This window comes from Danio rerio, chromosome 17 (assembly GCF_049306965.1).
Source record: "Danio rerio strain Tuebingen ecotype United States chromosome 17, GRCz12tu, whole genome shotgun sequence".
Lineage (NCBI taxonomy): Eukaryota > Metazoa > Chordata > Actinopteri > Cypriniformes > Danionidae > Danio > Danio rerio.
Window position 1 is genome coordinate 33,902,532 of NC_133192.1, and position 20,769 is coordinate 33,923,300.

The 20,769-nt window shown below is 35.8% G+C and overlaps 1 protein-coding gene across 17 annotated transcripts in view; it reads left to right on the forward strand.

The window, feature by feature from the left end:
• The window catches only part of adam12b (ADAM metallopeptidase domain 12b), a 159,355-nt gene that overhangs the window by 22,118 nt on the left and 116,468 nt on the right, over positions 1 to 20,769 (forward strand). For all 17 annotated transcript variants that reach the window (XM_073928655.1, XM_021467445.3, XM_068214608.2 and 14 more), the window contains one exon: positions 6,085 to 6,158. Coding sequence is in view for 6 of the 17 variants with exons in the window: in XM_021467445.3 (XP_021323120.2) it covers positions 6,085 to 6,158 (74 nt within the window). In the remaining 11 variants the exon portion in view is untranslated. The remainder of the gene's footprint in view (positions 1 to 6,084; positions 6,159 to 20,769) is intronic.

Consider the following 20,769-nt stretch of genomic DNA (forward strand, 5'->3'; position numbering starts at 1 on the left):
CTGTCAGAGTGTGCCTCAGGCCCTGTTTACACTAAAATGTTTTAGTTTTAAAACGCATAAGTTTTGCTACAGTTACGCCTTCCGTCCACACTACGCTGGAGTTTTTGAGCACTGAAAACTGAGCTTTTTAAAAACACTGAAGGGGTCGTTTTTGATTTAAAATGTTGCTGCTCCATGTTAGTGTAGATGAGGGAAAACAGAGACATCTGAAAATGGAGGCGTGGCTGCAGACATTTGCCTTTCTGATTGGATCTTTTTTTACTCAAAATTAAGTAGCCTAAACAAGTTCAGTCTTGCATCCTCTCCTTGCGAGTTCAGACTTTACAAGTTTGATATGGAAAACAAACTGGTGAGGACACATCAGGTAAATCTTCAAAGGGAACAGTGAACTTTATAACCTCATTCACATCACCCTGACTATGTTGTTAATATATCTTAATAAATAAAATGAAGACATAATATAAAGAACTGCCTATTTTCATCAGTAACTTAACAGACAGCAGAAATGTTGAGGCGTCGTGTAGCTACATTTTTATATGATTGCCACTGTATGCACATTTATAACAAAACAGAGCCTATAACATAACTGCCTCCTTTAATTTTCATTGAAAATACAAAACATACCCTGTCTCTTTTCCTGAATATCAGTTTTAATAATCAACAATGGCCATTATAAAAGTATAACGTACAGTAAGTTTATACATTATAGAAAATAAAGGCAAGCAATCAGTCAAATATGCAGAATCAGTGTACATGTACGTAACAAATATAGTGAGATTAGATCCAGCGGTATGTCCGTGATAAACAGTCCGACGTGCACAGCTCTCATCGCTGCAGTTGAATTAAGAGTTGTATTAAGAGTTGTATTAAACAGTTGTATTAAGTAGTATTTGATTCATTTCATTAGTGACTCATTGATCCATTCAAAGATGTTGACTCATTCAGGAATCTTTTTGGAGCATCAACACAATTGATTTGAAAACTGTAAAAATAGGCTTTAAATCAACAGGTTACTGCAAGTCTTAATTATTCGTTGAAAAACATTAACTGATTTGCTTGGAATTGCTGATTCATAAAGAAACAAAACAAGTTTCTGTTTTTATGAATGGCTTATTGGAATTGCTGACTCAACCAATCAATTTAGAAACACTGAATGGTTCAGGAACCAACCCACTATTAATCAGGCATGCAGTGGTTCATGAAATAGAAAAGAGCCCATATTGACAGTATTGTGTGTACAGTAAATACAGTATGTACTACAGCTATAGATAGAATAATCTTCTTAAAGAAAGGACAAATGTATGTTCGATTTAAGTCGAAAGACGTAGCATTTCCAAACCAGACTGTCTGACATAAAACCAGACGAATTACCACACTAGTCATGAAGTATCATTGTCTGTTTATTTATATTTTTTATGTAATTTTTTTCTTTTTTTTTTCAAATAGCCTTGAGTTGTGCACACTACTTCAAATGAATAACAAATTGAGTCCAGTGCAAGTTCACTTCAGTTCGAAATGGTATAACATTAGACTACAGTACAAATTAGTTCACAATGTATGACTCCCATAGTCAGTATCATTATTGAGCCACAGCCTTTTAGCTCTAAAAGGGTCATTTGTGAAAATGAGTGAAAGGCCTGACTGCCAAACGGCACCAGAGGCACAGAAGCTGAGTGATGAGGTGATGAATCTTGAAAACTGTTTTGGAGTACATTAGATTAGATTAACTGCCTCAAGCCTTGGCGACATTGTCACAAAAAGTCACGAGGCCTTCGTCATTAAGACTTAATTGATTCCAGTCTCCGCACCAAGTTACTCGAGCTCCAGTGAATATAACAGTCAAGCGTCTTCAGTAGCTCAGAGCGATGTCTGACTTTAGCACATGGCACTTGGAAGCCATTTCATCTGCCATTTTGCAGTGAATTCACTTGTGCTTGGAGGTTTAGGCATCGGAAACTTGATGCATAACTGTCTGAAACATTGTGAATATCTTGAATATATTGTTAGGAAAAAGTTTTGTATGTCATGAAAATGCAGTGTTTGCAAATGGTTGGCTTTGCTTTCAGACGTGATTGCGATTAAACATTTGCAGGTGGAGACAGGGTTGTGGTGAGGGTACTGTGTTTCAGGCAGGAAATTCCTCTCAGAATAAAGGACATGTCTGCTTGCGCCACGAGTGGCCCGACTGATGGCCCAGAGCCATATCACTCCAGCTGGAGTAATAGAGGGAGATATGCTCTCTCAGCTGTTTAATAAGAAAAATAGACAGCCATTCTGTTATAATGAAGGGAAAGTTGAAGAGTTATTGAGATTTATGACATGAATGGAGCGCATGGAGGGAAGCAACTTTGGTTTGCTTGGTTATCCATAGAGCTTTTTTTTTAGTCTTGTTAAAAAATAGTTCCACTGTACTATATGATATTGTGCATTATGGCTTTAGAGGAACAGTTACTTGTACATTGAATTACCTTATATGTTTTTTTCCCAACACAGGCTCATTGGAAATATATAGTTTGCTTCAACCTACAGTTTTGTTTTTTTAAGTACAGTTTCTAGGCAAAATAAATGCTACGGGCAGTACTATGCCAACAACTCTAGCTCCTTTTCACACTAATGATAGTTACAGGGACATACTATTGACAATGTTTTTGTGTAATTCTTTCCATGGCACCAAATAAAAAGCAAAAATCTATCTATTTCCATACGGACAACTGTTGTGACATGGTCAGTTTGATCAGTACCTCAATTTGCATGGTGTTGTAATTATGATGCTGAGCACTCGGATTCGAGTCCAGTAAATCACAAAAGGAGTTAAAGCAATGTAAAATAAAGGTAAAGTTACGTGGTCGCAAACCGTTTTTGCCTCTACTAGATCTGATCTTAAAACTAAGCATTTTCAGTAAATATCATCTTTCTTATTACTAACATTGTGGAAAAATAGAGAATATAATATTGAAATATATGTACACTACAATCGAAATTCTAAGTTTAATCCTATTTCCTCGCTATAAAGATGTACAGAGATTTGACTGGGGTGATTGTATTCTATAAAAAATATATATATACTTTTTACATTTAATTTTTTTAAGTCAGGATGTCAAGATTGCTTAAATTATTTTACAGTTATATAGAATTTATGAACCCTTGATTTTCAAAAGTCACTATCATGCAGATATTCTTTGAAGAACATCTTTTCTTGTATTTCCTCTCAAGATGTGATCCATTGCATTTTTAATTGTTCATTGGGCTTGACAATAAGTCACATTTTTGTTTTAACATAGAAAAAGTTTGTATAATATCCATCCTGACTCACTCTGGGTGACGACCTGCTGCAAACGCAGGTCTGTGTAGGTCTAAAACATGGAGAATACAATCGGCCTCTGAGCGATCTGAGAGAGGATCATGTGAGCTCTACTGGTGCTCCTGTTGGCTTTCGCTCAGGAAAGTCACTTTTCATTTGCATAAAGTTGCTGTCGCTCTTGTAGACGGATCACACGGTCATATTGGAGTGATATAAAGTAAATTAGTCTCTTTTTTTAATTGCCTGACATTAAAATAAGATCTAAATCCCTCCCATTTTGAGGCCCATCGCAATGTGACTCTGGACTGTGGTTTCCCCACCCACTGAATTGATTGACAGCCTCGTAGTAAATGTCTCCATAGTAATGTGTAAAATCATATTAACAAGTTAGGAAGTGCACAAAGCAACTGGGAATAAAGATTTGTTCGGTTCGCTGTGATTATCAGTCATCCTCAAATGTGATCAAGTATCAGTTTTACAAGTTTAAAACATTTTTAAAACAGTGCATGTTTGTAATAAATTACAGTGATTTTACTGTCTTTATCACTACAGCCGCGTGTCAGTACAATTATGAAAAAAGACACTTCAATCCTGATTTGTGGACATTGAATCAGGCTTATTTTGTACATTAACATAATGAATATCCATACAGCATTTGATACTAACGTGTATCCTGTGTATTTTTGTGCAAAAACAGTGCAAAGTTAAACACGCACGCTATGTGTTTGTCTTTGTCTGCTTGCGAACTTTGTAGTGACATTGATTGTAACTCATCATTCCCATTGACTCATTAACTCCATAACAAATACATCAAATAATCATTGGGAAAGTAGTATTTTTTCACAAACATTACGTAAGATCTGCTTTCTTCATGTCTGTCACTGTGCTGTTTATCTGACCAGGGGTGTGATTTCATTTAACGACCACGTGCACTCTATGACCATCATAAATACAGCAGCAGGAAGCACTTTTGTTATTGTCCACTGCAAGTCATCTGTCGTTATGTCTTTATTTTTTCAGTGCTACAGCTTAGCACCTGAAATGTAATGCCTGAAATTGATAAATTTATACCTGAAAAAGTCATAAAATTATGATAATACCAATTTATAAAAATATATTCAATAATTTATTAAAATTTCTAAAAAGTGGGGATTACGCTGAAGGAAAGAGAAAGGGAAACTGAAAGTGATAAACTTTTTAGCAATGCATGATAAATTTCTCAGGGTAGAATGTTAAAGTATTTTGGGCTGCTTAATTCAAGTGGACTTAATATTTTTACAGTGGGAATTATTGAATGAGTAGTAGTTTATTTATCATGTAGAATAAAGAGTTGACTAAATTACAGGGAATGTTGGGTTGGATCACGTCTTGTCTTCGGTTGGATCACGTCTTGTCTTCTCACTGTTGCCAACTATTTTCAATGAGTAGGCACTATGCTCTGCCCGAAAAGTCGCTAGATTACATCATACGTCAATTTGCATATTACTGACATCATCACGTTCTACCATCTCTGTTTGTTTATCAGTCTATGCTTAATAAAGGGGTATTTATATTTGCAGTACGCTTTATAAATCCATGTCAACTAAACTAAATTTATTGCTGTTTGAATATAGTATATCAGGTAAGATATGTAGTGAATTTGCAGTAATCTGCTCAAAAGACGTAATATACTCAGACACATTCCGAAACGGTCACTAAAATATTTGTGATTGTGAACAAGAAAAGAATAAACGGTCAAATGAAATCATTAAAATAAAGGAGAAGCGGATCAGTTTGACTGCACAACGGAAATACCTCACACTGTCGCCGGTGCTAAATCATTTGCTGTGGGTACACAGTGGGGTGATCCGCTCATAGGCTGCAGGGGGGAGAGACTGCTGTACGAAGACTGGACCGCCTGTCAGTGCTCTGAGGTGGGAATGAGACAGACAGCATCACCCGCAGCTCATTGAAAAAAATAGGGACGGTACAGTACGGACACATGAGAGTCCATAAAAACCTCCTGTAACACACCAAAAAGTTGCTAGATTTGTTGCTTTTAAAAATTTGTCGCTAAGGGGGTTTGAATAGTCACTAAATATAGCAACAAAGTCACTAATTTGTCAACTCTGCGTCTTCCTCCTTTTTTTGCCCTTGGATGATCACATAAGGAGGAGATTGAGGCACACTTTGACAGACACGTGCAAGGCTGGTGGAGAGAACTAGGATTAAAGGCACAGGCCACAAAAACAGCTACATTGTGTTCAAAGCAGAAAGTTCTAATGTTCTAAAAGATATAATAAATAACCTGATGGTTGTTTTTAGCTAAAACCATCAGACACATTCTGGAGACACAAAAGACTCTTCTCAAATCTTAATAGGTGCCCTTTAATAATGGTAAACAAGCCTGGGTTGAGGTCAGAAATGTTTATCAGGAATTTATGATTTCAAAATGTGTATGTATATGCAGCTCAGTTTATATTCCACAGATCTTTAATTGATTGGAGTGAATGAGGGTTCGGTGTGCATGAACACATCAGCCTTGGCCCTGTGCATAGTGTTCGACACATTACTATTTGCAAAGTGACACTTGGAAGGTTTTCCTCTCAATGGCATTGTCTGGTGCGCTGAATCAAATCTTGAATCATTTAAAGGTGTGAAGGATGTGTGTGTGTGTGTGTGTATGTGTCTCTGTATGGGTGTGTGTTTGTGTGTTTCACTGGGGAAGGTGCAGGGTTTAGAGTAAATTGGTTGCAACAGGAAAACAGGACATGCAGTGATTATTTTGTTTTTCATTTATTTAGACGCCTCCCGCTTCGCTGCACATCCTGATCCAAACAGAAGGACAACAGCTGATTTTATCTGTGGAAAAGAACCAGTGAGTCTCTCTCCCTCAACACTCCTGACACTCAAACCACCACACATGTGATCAGACACACCATGTTTTTTCCAAAACCACATGCTGAACTCAATGAACACTTAGAAATTCTGATCTTCTCTGAGGTCTCAACAAAACAAATCAAACAGAAAGTAACTGCAACATCACAAATCTTTTGTGTCCTTTGTGAAGCGTAAAAGTACCAATCCACATCCATTTTACTTCTTGGAATAGAGCAACACGGTTTACTTCGTCATGACTGACCAACACGCACAAAGTAAAGGAACTATGATGTAAGACTGCATGAATATGTATTTAATATTTCAATACATTTATAGGAAAACAAGTAGGCTAATGCAGTAAATGCCTAATGCAGTAAGAGGCACTCAAGCAGAGTGAAACTCGATGGTTTGAAACATTAAGCAGCTGGAAACTTAAAACAGGTACATAGATAAATGGGTAGATTGTTCACTCTCTCGCTCTCTTTCTTCTCTTTTCATTGTGACAAGGTTGTACACTATTCAGAACTGAACTACAGGAATTCCTCAGAAGTGTTCAGGAACAGTTTTGAAATGTCAAATGTGAGTTTTGAACTGAAGTAGCAGACAGGCTTCAGAATTATCATTCACATTTTAGTATAAATGGAACTTAAAGATGCAGTAGGTGATTGTCTTCAGAAGCATTTTTTGTTGTGCTGGTTAAAAGCCTCTTCACATTCCAAAAGTAATGATTAAAGTAAATGATCTGAATGTATTTATATGTGTTTTTTTTATTCTAGGTAAGGCATAAGACAAAAAAAAAGATAACCCCATTAAAATTTGTTGGGCCGATATTTCCCATAATTCTGATAAGTAGCCAAAACTGTCTGTTAGTAAAGTGTTAATTAATGTTAGATAAGCATTAGGTAATGTTGAAATAGTGTACACTTTACAATAAGGACCATAATTCTATTAATGAATGCTTTGTTAATGATAAATCATGTTAGTAAAGTGTTAATTAACGTTACTTAAGCATTAGGTAATGTTGAAATAGTGTACACTTTACAATAAGGATCATAATTCTATGAATAAATGCTTTGTTAATGATAAATCATGTTAGTAAAGTGTTAATTAACGTTAGATAAGCATTAGGTAATGTTGAAATAGTGTACACTACAATAGGGATCATAATTCTATTAATGAATGCTTTGTTCATGATAAATCATGTTAGTAAAGTGTTAACAAACATGAATAACAGTTAAAGCTGCGGTTCTGATGTAATGCACTCCAAAAGAGTCCTCCTTTGTCCCTGACATTGATCAGGAACTATGCACTTATTATAAGCTTTACCAATTATGCTAACATGTTGTTCATGTTAACTAACGCGTTAACTAACATTGTAAGTTTTCATGAACAAGGATTCAGTATTGCTTTATAAATGTGTTGTTCATTATAAGATCAAGTGATCTAATCCATTAACAAATGCGTTAGTGTATGAGTGAGTAAACATGAACTAATTAAGCTGTTCATAGAAAGGGATGCATTAGATAATGTGTAAATAAACATTAACAAAGATTAAGTAATGCTGAACAAAGTCCTTAATTACTGTTAGATCATGTTTACTAATGCATTAGCTAACACATAAATAAATGTTTAGTTAACATTAACAAAGGTTAGGTAATGCTTAATAAATGCGTTATTTATTGTTAGTTCATGTTAACTAATGCATTAACTAATGTTAACTAATGCACCCTTATTGTAAAGTGTTACCGAAACGGTGTTCATCTTAACTGAAAGCTACTTTGTGTTTGCTGGCCTCACACATCATGTGTCAGTCAGTCAGTCAGCATGTCACCTTAAAGGGTTAAACAAAAAACCCACAGCACTACTATGGTTACAGAAAAGTTTGCAATGTTATAATTCACTTACATTTTAATATGTTTTGGTGCGATTTATAACTCACTATTAAAAAAAAAACTGAATGTATTGAATGAGAAGCTGTAATGTGGCCGTGGCAAGTTGAACTTTGGTGTGGTGCCCTGCCATGAAAGAATGAATGTAGAGGAAACCATAAACATGTAAATAGACAGTATAGACTACCGGTCAAATGTTTGTGGTCAGAAGGATTTTTAGATATGTTAAAATAAGCTCATCCTGCTCACCAAGGCTTCATTTATTTCAGAAAAAAATACAGTACAAATAAAGAAAATTGTGAAATCTTGTTGCACTATAAAATAACTGCTTAAAAGTAGTTTATAAATTCATTTAATCATTTATTTCAGTGATTTTCAGTCACATGATCCTTCAGAAATCCCTCCAATATTAATTATTATTGTTATTAATATTAATACTATTAATGGAAATAGTAATAAAAGCAATGACTGAAGTACTCATTTCATTTCAAACTACATACAATAACTAATAATTAATTATTTAATAAATATTTTACAATTTAACATTTTTACATTTAATAAATGATGCCTTGATAAACAGAATAATTGTATTTAAATGATTAAAAATAAATAAATAAAATTATAATAATTAAAAAAGACTGACCCCAAACTTTTGACCGTTAGTGTTATACTGCTGCCATTTCCAGAGGATATCAATAACATAAGTGGCACTCTTGATTTAGAGCAGAATATCTCATATATTATATATATTTATGGGAGAGAAGGAGCAATGGACAGACAGACAGACATAAAGAAAGAGAGAACCGTTGGGCCCACAAAGAAACTCCAGGGACGTCTGCTACTAGCTGACCTTCTCTGTACATTACACCGAGTTCATCTCTTTCCCACAGCAAAAAACACACAACAAATAACATCACTCATCCAGATATATAAAAGCCCAGCCCAGAGGACAGACCCTCGTTTCTCTGGAAGCACTATAAAGCTTTGTGCTCTCATCATGACAGTAATCATAACCATCAAGACTACAATACAAATATATATATATATATATATATATATATATATATATATATATATATATATATATATTTGTATATATATATTTGTATATATATATTTGTATATATATATATTTGTATATATATTTGTGTGTGTGTGTGTGTATATATATATATATATATATATATATATATATATATATATATATATATATATATATATATATATATATATATATATATATATATATATATATATATTCAGGGCAATTGCACTGTTTAATATGAGCGTTCTAACAAATTTTGTTAGCTTTCTTAAACATGCACAGTGATTGACTGCATATTAATGGCAGATGAGTGGCAACACCTGGACAAATCTAACAGCTTGTGTGTATCATTTCAAGCCACAATAAAACCGAGGATCTAATTTATTCACTCTAGCTTCTTTTGACAATGGGTTTGATAAAAGAGCTTTGACGGTTTCCATCTTTTTTTCTGAATTTCATCTAACCTCATCCTGAACTCATTTCGGATGAATCTATTTGATAATCTTTCTTGTTTTACACAGATCAGCCGCGCGGCACAGACCAAGCACCAGCCTTGAACTCAGTTTAACTCATAATGAACAGGAAAGCTATGCTGACTTTGATTGCTCATCCAAAGGATTTTCAAAATAAATAGCTTAGGACTGTGTGCGCTGGCGATTGCGGCTTCAGAGCTGCCTGTCAGAGACTCTGAGATTTGAAGAGAACGCTGATAGACTCTAATCAGCAGCTGCCCAGTGAAGTTGAAGCTTTGCTCCACTTAATTCGCTGAATTCTCTTAAGGGCCACGTTCCTCTCAAGACTGAGTGAAAACACTTAGCATAAAGTCCTCAACACAAAGCCAGGCACAGTTAAAGCATGCAGTGTTTGTGCTTCATGAAGCGATAGTTGCAATGTTAACCTGAGCTTACACTATGCCAGCCCACTTAGAACTTCAAGTATCTTAAAACCGGTTACAGTATATTTTAGGTGTAGCACCACCAAGTTTAGCAACTGAACTATTAGAATTCACAACTATTGTACTATAATGCCCATAGACATCATTCTGACCGTTCATATAAAACTGTACCTAATTTTAATTATCATGCCATATTTACATTACAATCTTCTATTGAGATTTTAAAATTAAGCTTTGAATGTATGTCATCATACTTTATGAAGTCATTACCCTGAAAATATCAACCTTTGTTGTAATATAGCCTATAATTGTATACAAATGTCACATGTGGGTATCAAGGCGAGGGACAATATGAGTGAGGATCCAATCGCAGTTTAATAAGATATTCGTGATATATTTGTGCAGGCAAATAAGATCAAAACAGGTGAGGCTAGTACAGGGATGGGCAAACTTGATCCTCGAGGGCCGGTGTCCCTGCAGAGTTTTGTTCCAACACTAGTCAAACACACCTGAACAAGCTAATCAGTGTCTTCAAGATCACTAGAATCTATAAGCAGGTGTGTTTGATTAGAGTAGGAGCTAAACTGTGCAGGACACCGGCCCTCCAGGACCGAGTTTGCCCACCCCTGGGCTAGTACAAAAAGGACAATCCAGGTTGAGATGGCTGACGTGAAACTGACACTTTGACACAATGTCGAGATTCCAAAGTGCAAGTGTTTCGAAACACTGCACAGAAGCATTAGGGATGAGCGGATCAATATTTTCGATACTGGGAATGCATCAAAAGGATTGGTCCTTAAGTCAAAGTATCGATCTTTTCTGGGGTTTTTTCTAACTGAGTGATCAGAGATTTTAGAATATCTCAATAATTATAGCGCCGCATATTATATAAATATTTACTTAAATATGAACACAAATGGGAACTATTACATTCTTCCACTGTATCTCTGCTTATAGGTCAGCGTTAGCTCATGGCACAGTAACAGACACCTCATTGAAGAGAAAGAAGTTTCCCAAAACCAAGATCCATTCATTTGGTGAAGAAGTCATGAGCAAACATTCCCTGCTCTTAGCAATCACGCAAAAAAATATCTTGGGATCTCACTGCATCATCTGTCCCTTCTGAGAGAATTTTTTTCCAAAGCAGGAGAGTTGATCAGTCAAAAAAGAAATCGGCTAAAGGGGAAAAATGTCAACATTCTGTTGTTCCTTTACAAAAATCTGGAAACTGGATTAAATTCAGAAAGCACAAATGAATATTGTCACTTAAATTTAAGATTTAATTCGAAGTTCTGCTGCTTTGAGACATTCTAGCCCCCAAAGACATCCCTTGTTTGATTATTATTATTATTATTATTATTATTATTATTATTATTATTATTATTATTATTATTATTACTATTTAATTATTTTTTTATTTTTTTATTTATTTGTGATTTTTAGTTTTTTTACACATTCAAGTCTGACTGTTGTCAACGATTTTTTTTTTGTTTGGCAAATATTTGTTTTATTATAATTTACTATTCAAAAACAAAAGATTTTGATCAGTAAAAGAAAAACAGGATCAAAAGGAGAGTGTCAACAATCATTTGTTTCATTAAATAATTCATTAAAGGCAAGATTTTTTTATTTAAACAAGGTTTTGAGCAGTGTATTATTTGTCGTTATATATGGGGCTATTTAGCCAATTATAGTTCTGTAATTTTAATAAATGTAAAAAGGTATCATGTGTCTTGTGTTTTATTTATTATTATTATTATTAATAATAATAATAATAAAGGTAATAAACAGTTTTTAAAATTCACTATGAAATATTTCATTTAAGTACTGGTATCGATATCGATGATACTTGTCCTGAAATAATTGGCATCGGATCGGAAACAAAAATATTGGTATCGCTCATCTCTATGAAGCATGAACTGAAACACCCAGGTCACGTGACTAATGTTTCAAAACATCAGATCACGTGCCTAAAGCGATTCAAAGCATCGGTTATTTCAGAAGCGTTTCAAGACTTGCCAAATCTGTGTTTAACTGACAGGTCGAAAAAAATGTCCAGTACATATAGCCTAGTGGACTGTGCGTGTGCACAACTCTGCTGCAAACGGCCCAAGTTTGAATCTCTACTTGTACAAATACAAGATGACTCGATGTATTTTATTAATGTTACTTTCTTATGACCTAAACAAGACATATTAATTCACAAAGTGTTCACTTGGATGTCCGACCAATGTAAAACAAAACACGTTACAAGAACAGGTCACATTTTATTTTGATGGTTGATTAAGTTACATTGCATCTACATGCCAACTAATTCTCATTAGATTGTAAGTATACTGTTAGCTTGGGGTTAGAGTTAGTGTAAATACACATGTAGTTGTACGTTTTTTATAGTTCGTTAAATGTCTGATTGGTAATTTGATAGATAAACTCTATGTATAATTCAACTAACAGCAGTATTCTACGGGGGTGTCTTTGTGTATGTGTGGTTTGAGTAATTTCCCATTTCCTCTGTTTCACCAGTCCCTATGTCCTATTCCCAGCTGTGTACAAAATCGACAGACATACAACGCTGCACTGTGACTGAGAAAACTATTACTGTATATGATGAAAGGATGAATTCATTTTTGGAGCGGCTTCATCGAAATGCACCGTCCGAGACAAACTAATTCACTAAAATTAATTGGACTTCCCAGTGGTACTTAGAGAGAGAGAGGGAGGGAAATTCTGAGAGTACATTTGATTATTGCCGCTGCTCACTCGGTTGTTAGGCTGTGTGAGCAATATGTGACATAAAAAACAACAATGTAGCGCTTGTAAAAATAGCTTTTTAATGGAAAAGCTGCACTGTTTTGTTAAGCTACCATCACGCTGGTGAAAAATGTAGCACATAGCATCCCTGCTTTTAGTTATCTGTCACTCACTTTTTCATTCGTAGGTTTTCCAGAAGTGTTCTGCCTCCTTTTAGGCTGTAAATCTTGATAATGATGTTAAAGTCAACATCCCAGACACCGAATTGATCAAAGTCTGCAGGACGTTGAATGAAGGAAGATTGTTGGAAGATTTAGAGCCTATTCTGGTCGACACAAACAGCTGTTTCTGAGGAAGAGACGGAGCGTGTGCCATTCAAACACTTCCTTTTATTCAGCCAAACAGGATGAAGTTTGGCCAAGCTCGCAAAACATGTCATTATAGTGACGACTGCAAACATTTCCATAGAAACCTGGACTCTGTGTCTGTGAATGGACGGGGAACGAGTGTGCTTGTTTGTGTGGGAATGGCATCATTGACACTGTGCTCTGATGTCAGGCATCAAGCTCAAGCAAAGCTAATGAACTGAGTCCAGAGAAAGAGAAACACTATTGCCAGAGGACTGTTCGAGTGGCCCTGTGATTCTGCTGGAGAGCAAGGTGAAGATAATGAGAAGGGAGTCCTTCAACAACTGATACAATCACACACAAATATACACACAGCTGAGGCCTGAAAGAGTTTGGCTTGTGTTGTTGACATACGAGGCCACAGATGAATTACAAATGTTGTTTTTTTTCCTCTGAGGCAGGTGTTTTTAGAGTCTTTGACAGTGGCATTTTCATCTGAAAAAAAAAAAAAAATACTTGCAAGATGCAGCCTCCCACTTCACTTTGGATTTCACATTAGAGGTGAAAAAATATTTTACTAAGTTATTTTGAGTAATTTTTTCAGGACTTTAAAAACACACTTTCTTTGAATTCCTTTATTATGTTATTCATTATTTATTTCTATTTTTATTTTTATTTATTCTACTTAAGTTTAACTACAGTTGTCACTATTAACGTGTCTTATTTTTGCACCTGCCTGATAAAGTTTTCAAATTTTGTCAAAAGAGTAAACTCAAATCCATAACATCTCACCCAATTTCCCAAACATTCTGCTCTCAAAATTAAGCTTTTCCCTCAAAATCATTCACTCCTTCTGAAAAACCAAACTTTGCCCTCATGCATCATACACAAGGCCTCAAAAACATATGCTACAACCGAGTTTTGCACTCTTGTGCAATACATGAAAAACGATATTTTCAAAACTGGCAAGTTATGTTGCTTGTGATTTCTCTCAAAAACACTTTTCATTATGATGAACACAAAAAGACGCAACCAATGTATATACTCTGGCACATTTATTCATGTACTAGACAATTCATCACACACACAATATTATTCCATCTCAACATACTGTCTTTGGTCTGGTTCAGGCCAGAGAATATTCTTATCCACATCACAGGCCATATTGGTCCTTCACTTTCTTCTGTGATCCTTCACTTTTGTTCAGGATCCACCTCATGGTCTTCTTCTTTACTTGTGATCCAACCCTTGGTTTTACTTTGCCTGTGATCCAACCCCCGGTCATCACTTTCGTCCTCAATCCGCCTCACAGTCTTCATCTTTGCCTGTGATCCAACCCCCGGTCCTTACTTTCGTTCACAATCTGCCTCATGGTCTTCATCTTTGCACTTTATCCAAGCCCCAGTCTTCACTTTCATCCATGATCCACCTCACAGTCTTCGTCTTTGCCCGTGATCCAACCCTCGGTCTTCACTTTCATTCGTAATCCACCTCACGGTCTCTGTTTCTGCATGTGATTCAACCTCCAGTCTTCATCTTTGCCCGTGATCCAACGCCTGGTCTTCCCTTTTATCCACGATCCACCTCACAGTCTTTGCCCGTGATTCAACCCCCAGTCTTCACTTTCATCCGTGATCAAATTCATGGTCTTTATCTTTGCCCATGATCCAACCCCCGGTTTTTACTTTCATCTGCGATCCATCTCACTGTCTTTATATTTGCCCGTGATCCAACCCCCGGTCTCCACTTTCGTCCGCAATCCACCTCACGGTCTTCATCTTTGCCTGTGATCCAACCCCCGGTCTTCTCTTTTATCTGTGATTTGCCTCGGTCTTCATCTTTGCCTGTGGTCCAACCCCGGGTCTTAACGTTAGTCTGCAATCCACCTCACAGTCTTCATCTTTGCTCATGATCCAACCCCCGGTCTTTACTTTCAACTGCTATCCACCTCATGGTCTTCATATTTGCTCGTGATCCAACCCCCGGTCTTCACTTTGGTCCGTGAAGCTGGTTATTTGTACTTAAAAAGTACATATTCTGGAATTATTCTACATCCCTAATGCTACCCAAAACCTAAACCCAACTGCTACCCCTAATAAATGTTATAAAGCAGTTTATCAAGCTAAAGTTAATGGCTCATTAATAGCAAATATTGTAACTTTAAAATTGAAATCCATAATTAATATTAATGCATTTCAATTGCATGCTGATATTATAAGGCGGGGGATGGGGGGTCTCTTGTGTAGTCCTTTTATAGGGCAGATCAGGTACTGATCGTAGTTTAAAAAAAAATTCTAAAGTAAGAATGATGAAATTTTTTCTAAAAGTGAAGTTTTTAGGTAGTGTAGACCAATAACTGTCATATAGATTCAGATCCTGCAATGAAAAATTCCACACAGTATGTATTGATTTAGAAGTAGGCTGTTTTAACCTTGATTTGTTTGTTGCTCTATAAGACAGATGAACAACGTACAAGGATAGAAAGACTGAGAGAGGGAGAGATGTAGCAAACAATGAAAGGAGGAAAGTGGGAGATGAGGTATACTGTGCCACGTTCAATTATGGATTCACTTGTGGATTCGCTTGTGAACTTTCCATCTGTTACAAATTACTCCTCTCTGAAGCTTCAATTATTTCTTCTGTCTTCAAGCTAAAATTAATGACATGGTGTGTAGTGTAATCAGGGGTTGTAGACTGCATGGATGTGGCAGAGAGAGAAAGAACATAATAACAGCGTGTCCTTGACAAAGCTTTTAATGACAATGTATGACTGGACGACATGGCATTTTGGTGAAAACAATTCACATTTTCATCATACCAAAATTATGTTGTCAAACAAACAATAGAAATAAGCTTTTAATGGCATTTTAGCATCCAACTTCTCCCACACCCTTCATATTAAGAACATGAATGATGACCTCTATTTGTAGTTTACAGCTGATGTTTACTTTTACTTTTCTAAGCCACCAAACTTAAAGTGTTTGTTTAGATGACTTTACTATACAGTAGCATTAACATAAAAGTCACACGCATTAGCAACCTTGATATTAATAATCAATGCTGAAATTACCACCCAAGATCTCTGTGCAACAACATTAGCAACCACCCAAGTGCACTAAAGGTTATATACCTATAGAACATGTTAGAAGTCATACTATAACAACATCCCAACTATCAACTTATAGTTTCCAAACTACCACGAACACCCAGGAATTATTCATCATTAGCCTAAAAATGTTCATACTGTAGAACACTTTAGTAGTCACATTCAGTAATAGTTAATGCTAATGCACTAACATTGCTCTAACAACCATGCTAAACACCCAATCAGCTGCATCACAACACCCAAACACATAAATGGCAGCATACTTAGTAGCATAAAAACACTCAGGAAACAGGCTATTAAGCTCACGAACAACTGCATAGCTACACATTGTCAACCATTCTGACAGTCTAGCAATATTCTTTGCCAAGCAGCTTAGATACATAGATATTGCATATAGACACTGAGCATGCGTCAGAGCATGCCGCCACATTTGTACAGTGCTCCCAAGACAAATGTCATTGAACCGCAGTAGTCAAGACTAAAGTCGACGTGAAGATGCTGGACTTTAGCGCTGTATACGGATGTAGAAACAAGCAAACAAAAAAAAGGAAAGCACAAAGGCAGTTCATATGTAAGAGTTACCTACCTTCCGCCTATGTAGAAAAGAGATGTAAAATTATAATTTTCGTAATGTAAAAAAATTATTTCCATACTGATGATAAATAGATTTAAGAGAGATTCGTTTGTGAATGAATCTCCGTTATGAACGACTTGTTCTCTTAGCCGACAATAATTTTGGCACCGCAGCATCTTTTTGTTATATTTCATTTACATTGTTTGCTTATTTTATTCAACAAAACTAGCAGAAGCCTTTTATTTAGTGCGAGTTGGTGCGTCTTTGCCCTATTGTCAGATCATTACCATAAAACAAAGTTTTACCTATAAAAATTTTTGCTTCTGTGCTTTGTTTTCTTTGCTTGCTCATTACTATACTTGTAAACAGCGCTAAAGTCCAGCATCTTCACATTTGCTTTAGTCTTGACTAGTGCAGCTGAATGACCATTGTCCTTAAGGCACTGTACAAATGTGGCGATGCTATAGATGCATGCTAAGGGTCCCTATGCGATATCTAGTGTACATATCTATGGGCCGGCCCGGTGGTTGGGTACCACTGACATAGAAGATCGTACAAACTATTTACATTACAATAAACCAGGTGGAGGATCTTAGCAACTGGATAGTGACAGTTAAGCATTAAAAGTCACTTAAAATAACAATCTTAAAAAGTCACTTAAAGTAATAATCACAAAAAAAATCTTTTTCTTTCATGTGTTGCATCTTTACAGGTATTTCTGTTATTAATTTGGACACAGCTGCCACCACAGTTGATATATATTCTGATCTGGATACACCTTAATTGCTTGCGTGTTTGTACAGTATGTTCTATTTTTCTTTGTTTTTTTTTTAAGTAAATGTTTTAATATGCAATTCACCTGCAAGACATGTTAGACAAGAAGAGCGTGAACTCTGCTTTCTGGCTTTTGGCCTCTGTGAAGCAGGTCAGCTGTCAGAAGTGTGGATTCATAAGCAGAAAGAGCAGCGAGCAGAAGCTTTCAGCAGTGCTTTTTGTTTGTAAGCCTGTGTGCCGGCGCATTATTCACAGTCGGTGGCAAGGAATGAGATAGAAAAAGAGAAAAACAGAGGGCGAGTTATGCTAATGTAATTTGGTTCTAACCATCCCTCAATGAAGCAAGCGCAGCTCGTTTGAAACGCTGTATGGATTGGTTTGTCATCAGCAGGCTGCTTAGATGAGAGAAAAAAAGAGGAATAGAGAACATAAGGTGAAATAGAGCGTCGTCAAGTGTATGGTAAATTATGCCTTTCTGTATTATTTTTTATATTGGCTTCATGAAGTGTAATGTTCTGAAGAGTCCTTGGCATATTTATCTAAGTCAGCTGATACACAGAAGTCATTTAAACTTTGGAAAGCGAGAAACTGCAGGCTTGTGAGATTTTCCCAGACGATATATTTTTAATAACCCACTGCCAATATACGTTCTGTGTACTTTATGCACTTATTTTTCTGTTTGTGAACTTTCTCCTCCCTGTACTTTATCTCAGTTTGTGTGCTTCTCTGGTAAAGCTTTTTTTAAAATATTTTTCACACCACATTTGATCAGTACTTTTTAATCTTTTTTTTATTATTTATGTGCACCTTGAAATTCATTGTCAGTTTTGTCAGTTATCTTCACTTATTTTAGATAGTAATTTATTCCTGTTGTCCCACATGAAAAAATACTATACTAATGTATAGTAAATAGTTTTGGAGCCCCCGTAAAGTGTTTTATACTGTATATGTTATAGTATTACAACACTTTGCTAATGATTGCTACAGCATACAGTTATATTAACTACAGTAAGCTGATAAACTGTAGTATTGTCACAATGAATGAACAAACAAAATGTATAAAGTATATTCAGTGTTGGGCAAGTTACTTGAAAAAATGTTGTGAGCTAAGCTATTAGCTACTCTACAAAATACTATAGTAATTTCTTAAATATCTAGGGATAGCATTATATTGTCTGTGTGTGTGTGTGTGTGTGTGTGTGTGTGTGTGTGTGTGTGTGTGTGTGTGTGTGTGTGTGTGTGTGTGCGAGTGTGTGTGTGTGATTATACGATTATACTGTCAAAGATACTGTGTGTGTGTACATATATATATATATATATATATATATATATATATATATATATATATATATATATATATATATATATATATATATATATATATATATATATATACACATAAATGAATGAATGGTGGAAAAAAGTAGTTCCTGATACAAAAAGGTTTTTAGACTCTGTATTTGTTTGATTTTCTTTTTTATATATACGATTATACTGTCAAAGATCACACTTGTAGCAGTGCGATATGGCTGTATATCGTCACTTGTGGGACACTAAGGCACTCCTCCCACCAGTGTCGATATACAGCCATATTGCACTGCCACTCGTGTGATATTGCTCATATACCCTATAATTGTAGAACACAGTTTTGTGTAATTTGTTTAAATGACTATAGTTGTCTGATTACCACAACTGTATAACCTCAACATATTAATTAAAGTACTTTATAATTGAAAAACATTTTAATATTATTTTTAATTAAAGTGGAAAAGCTACACTTTGAATGTAATTTACTTCAGTGTCACAAGATTTAAAAACTGAAGCATTTTTCGCATTTGCAAAACACGATTTAACCAATTCAGAGACAACTTAATGCATATAATGCTTGATTGTCTGCGTGCAGTTCATTCTCGTTGAAAATTTAACTCGAGTTTCTCTCCTCACTGTGCAGTGAAGCTTTAAAGGTCTCAGTCTCACAGACATCCAGCCTCACTTGTTTTTCCCAGGGGTCTTTAGCAGCTGACCGCTCCATGATCTCATCACTGAAGGTCAACAGTCAAACCAGGAAGTGATTCTTTTTTATCGACCGGTTGCGGTAACAGCAAAAATAGAGGAAACGCTCCAGTGAAAAACAAGGGGGTTTTTCAGAAGGAGAGAAAGAGAGAGCTGACAAACAATGATCTGAGCATTGTATCCAAAGGGAAGTTATTCACGGGAAACTGATAAGACATGCTGAGAGCTACAATACTTTTGAGTGAAGTTTACAGCTGCATTGCACCTCAAAGTGGAGGTTTTCTTTGAATGATGCTGCATGTTATTGCTTGATTTAGGCTACAAAGTAAAAAAAAGTTTAAATGTGAACTGATCTGGTCTTAAACATTTTGGACCCAATATACATTTAATCCCATTTACACCTCATTTGCAATTAAAGAATGAAAACAAACTTGACCAGTTTGTTGTTTCTTGATCATTTTGGCTGAAAAAAACACCTTTTAAGTTTACATAATCTGTTTGTTGAATCTTTCTTTTTTCATGAGTAAATCTTCTTTTTATTTTCTCAGTTCAGTCTATTTTTTTATATACATATAAACTATGTTATCTCACATAACTGGTACATGACCATTCATGCAACACTATACCAAAATGCATTTTGTCACATCTTATTTAAATTTGAAGCTTTTCTTGAGAAATTAGATTTAGGTTGAATCTCTGTTGTCATATTTTCTAAAGTCGTCATTACTTTAAATCCAAATTCGGTCCTGGAGGGCCGGTGTCCTTCATAGTTTAGCTCCAACTTCCTCCAACACACGTGCCTGGAAGTTTCTAGTATACCTAGAAAGAGCTTGATTAGCTGGTTCAGGTGTGTTTAATTGGGGTTGGAACTAAAATATGGAGGACACTGTCCCTCCAGGACTGAGGTTGGACAACCCTGCTCTAAGGGTGCTTTCACACCTGCCTTATTTAGTTCGGTTGAATCGCACTAGAGTTCGTTTTCCCTCTTGGTGCGGTTGGTTTGGGCAGGTGTGAATACAGCAATTGTACTCGAGTGCACACCAAAAGTGGACCGAAAAAGCACCGAAAGTGTACCGAGAGTCTCGGTACACTTTCAAATGATCCCAGTATCCCCCAGACCCAACCGCAAAAAGTACTGCACCTTTTGGACTAATCCAATGGCCGTAGGCTGATGCGCTGTGCATTATGGGATATGAAGGAAAAATATTTATTGAC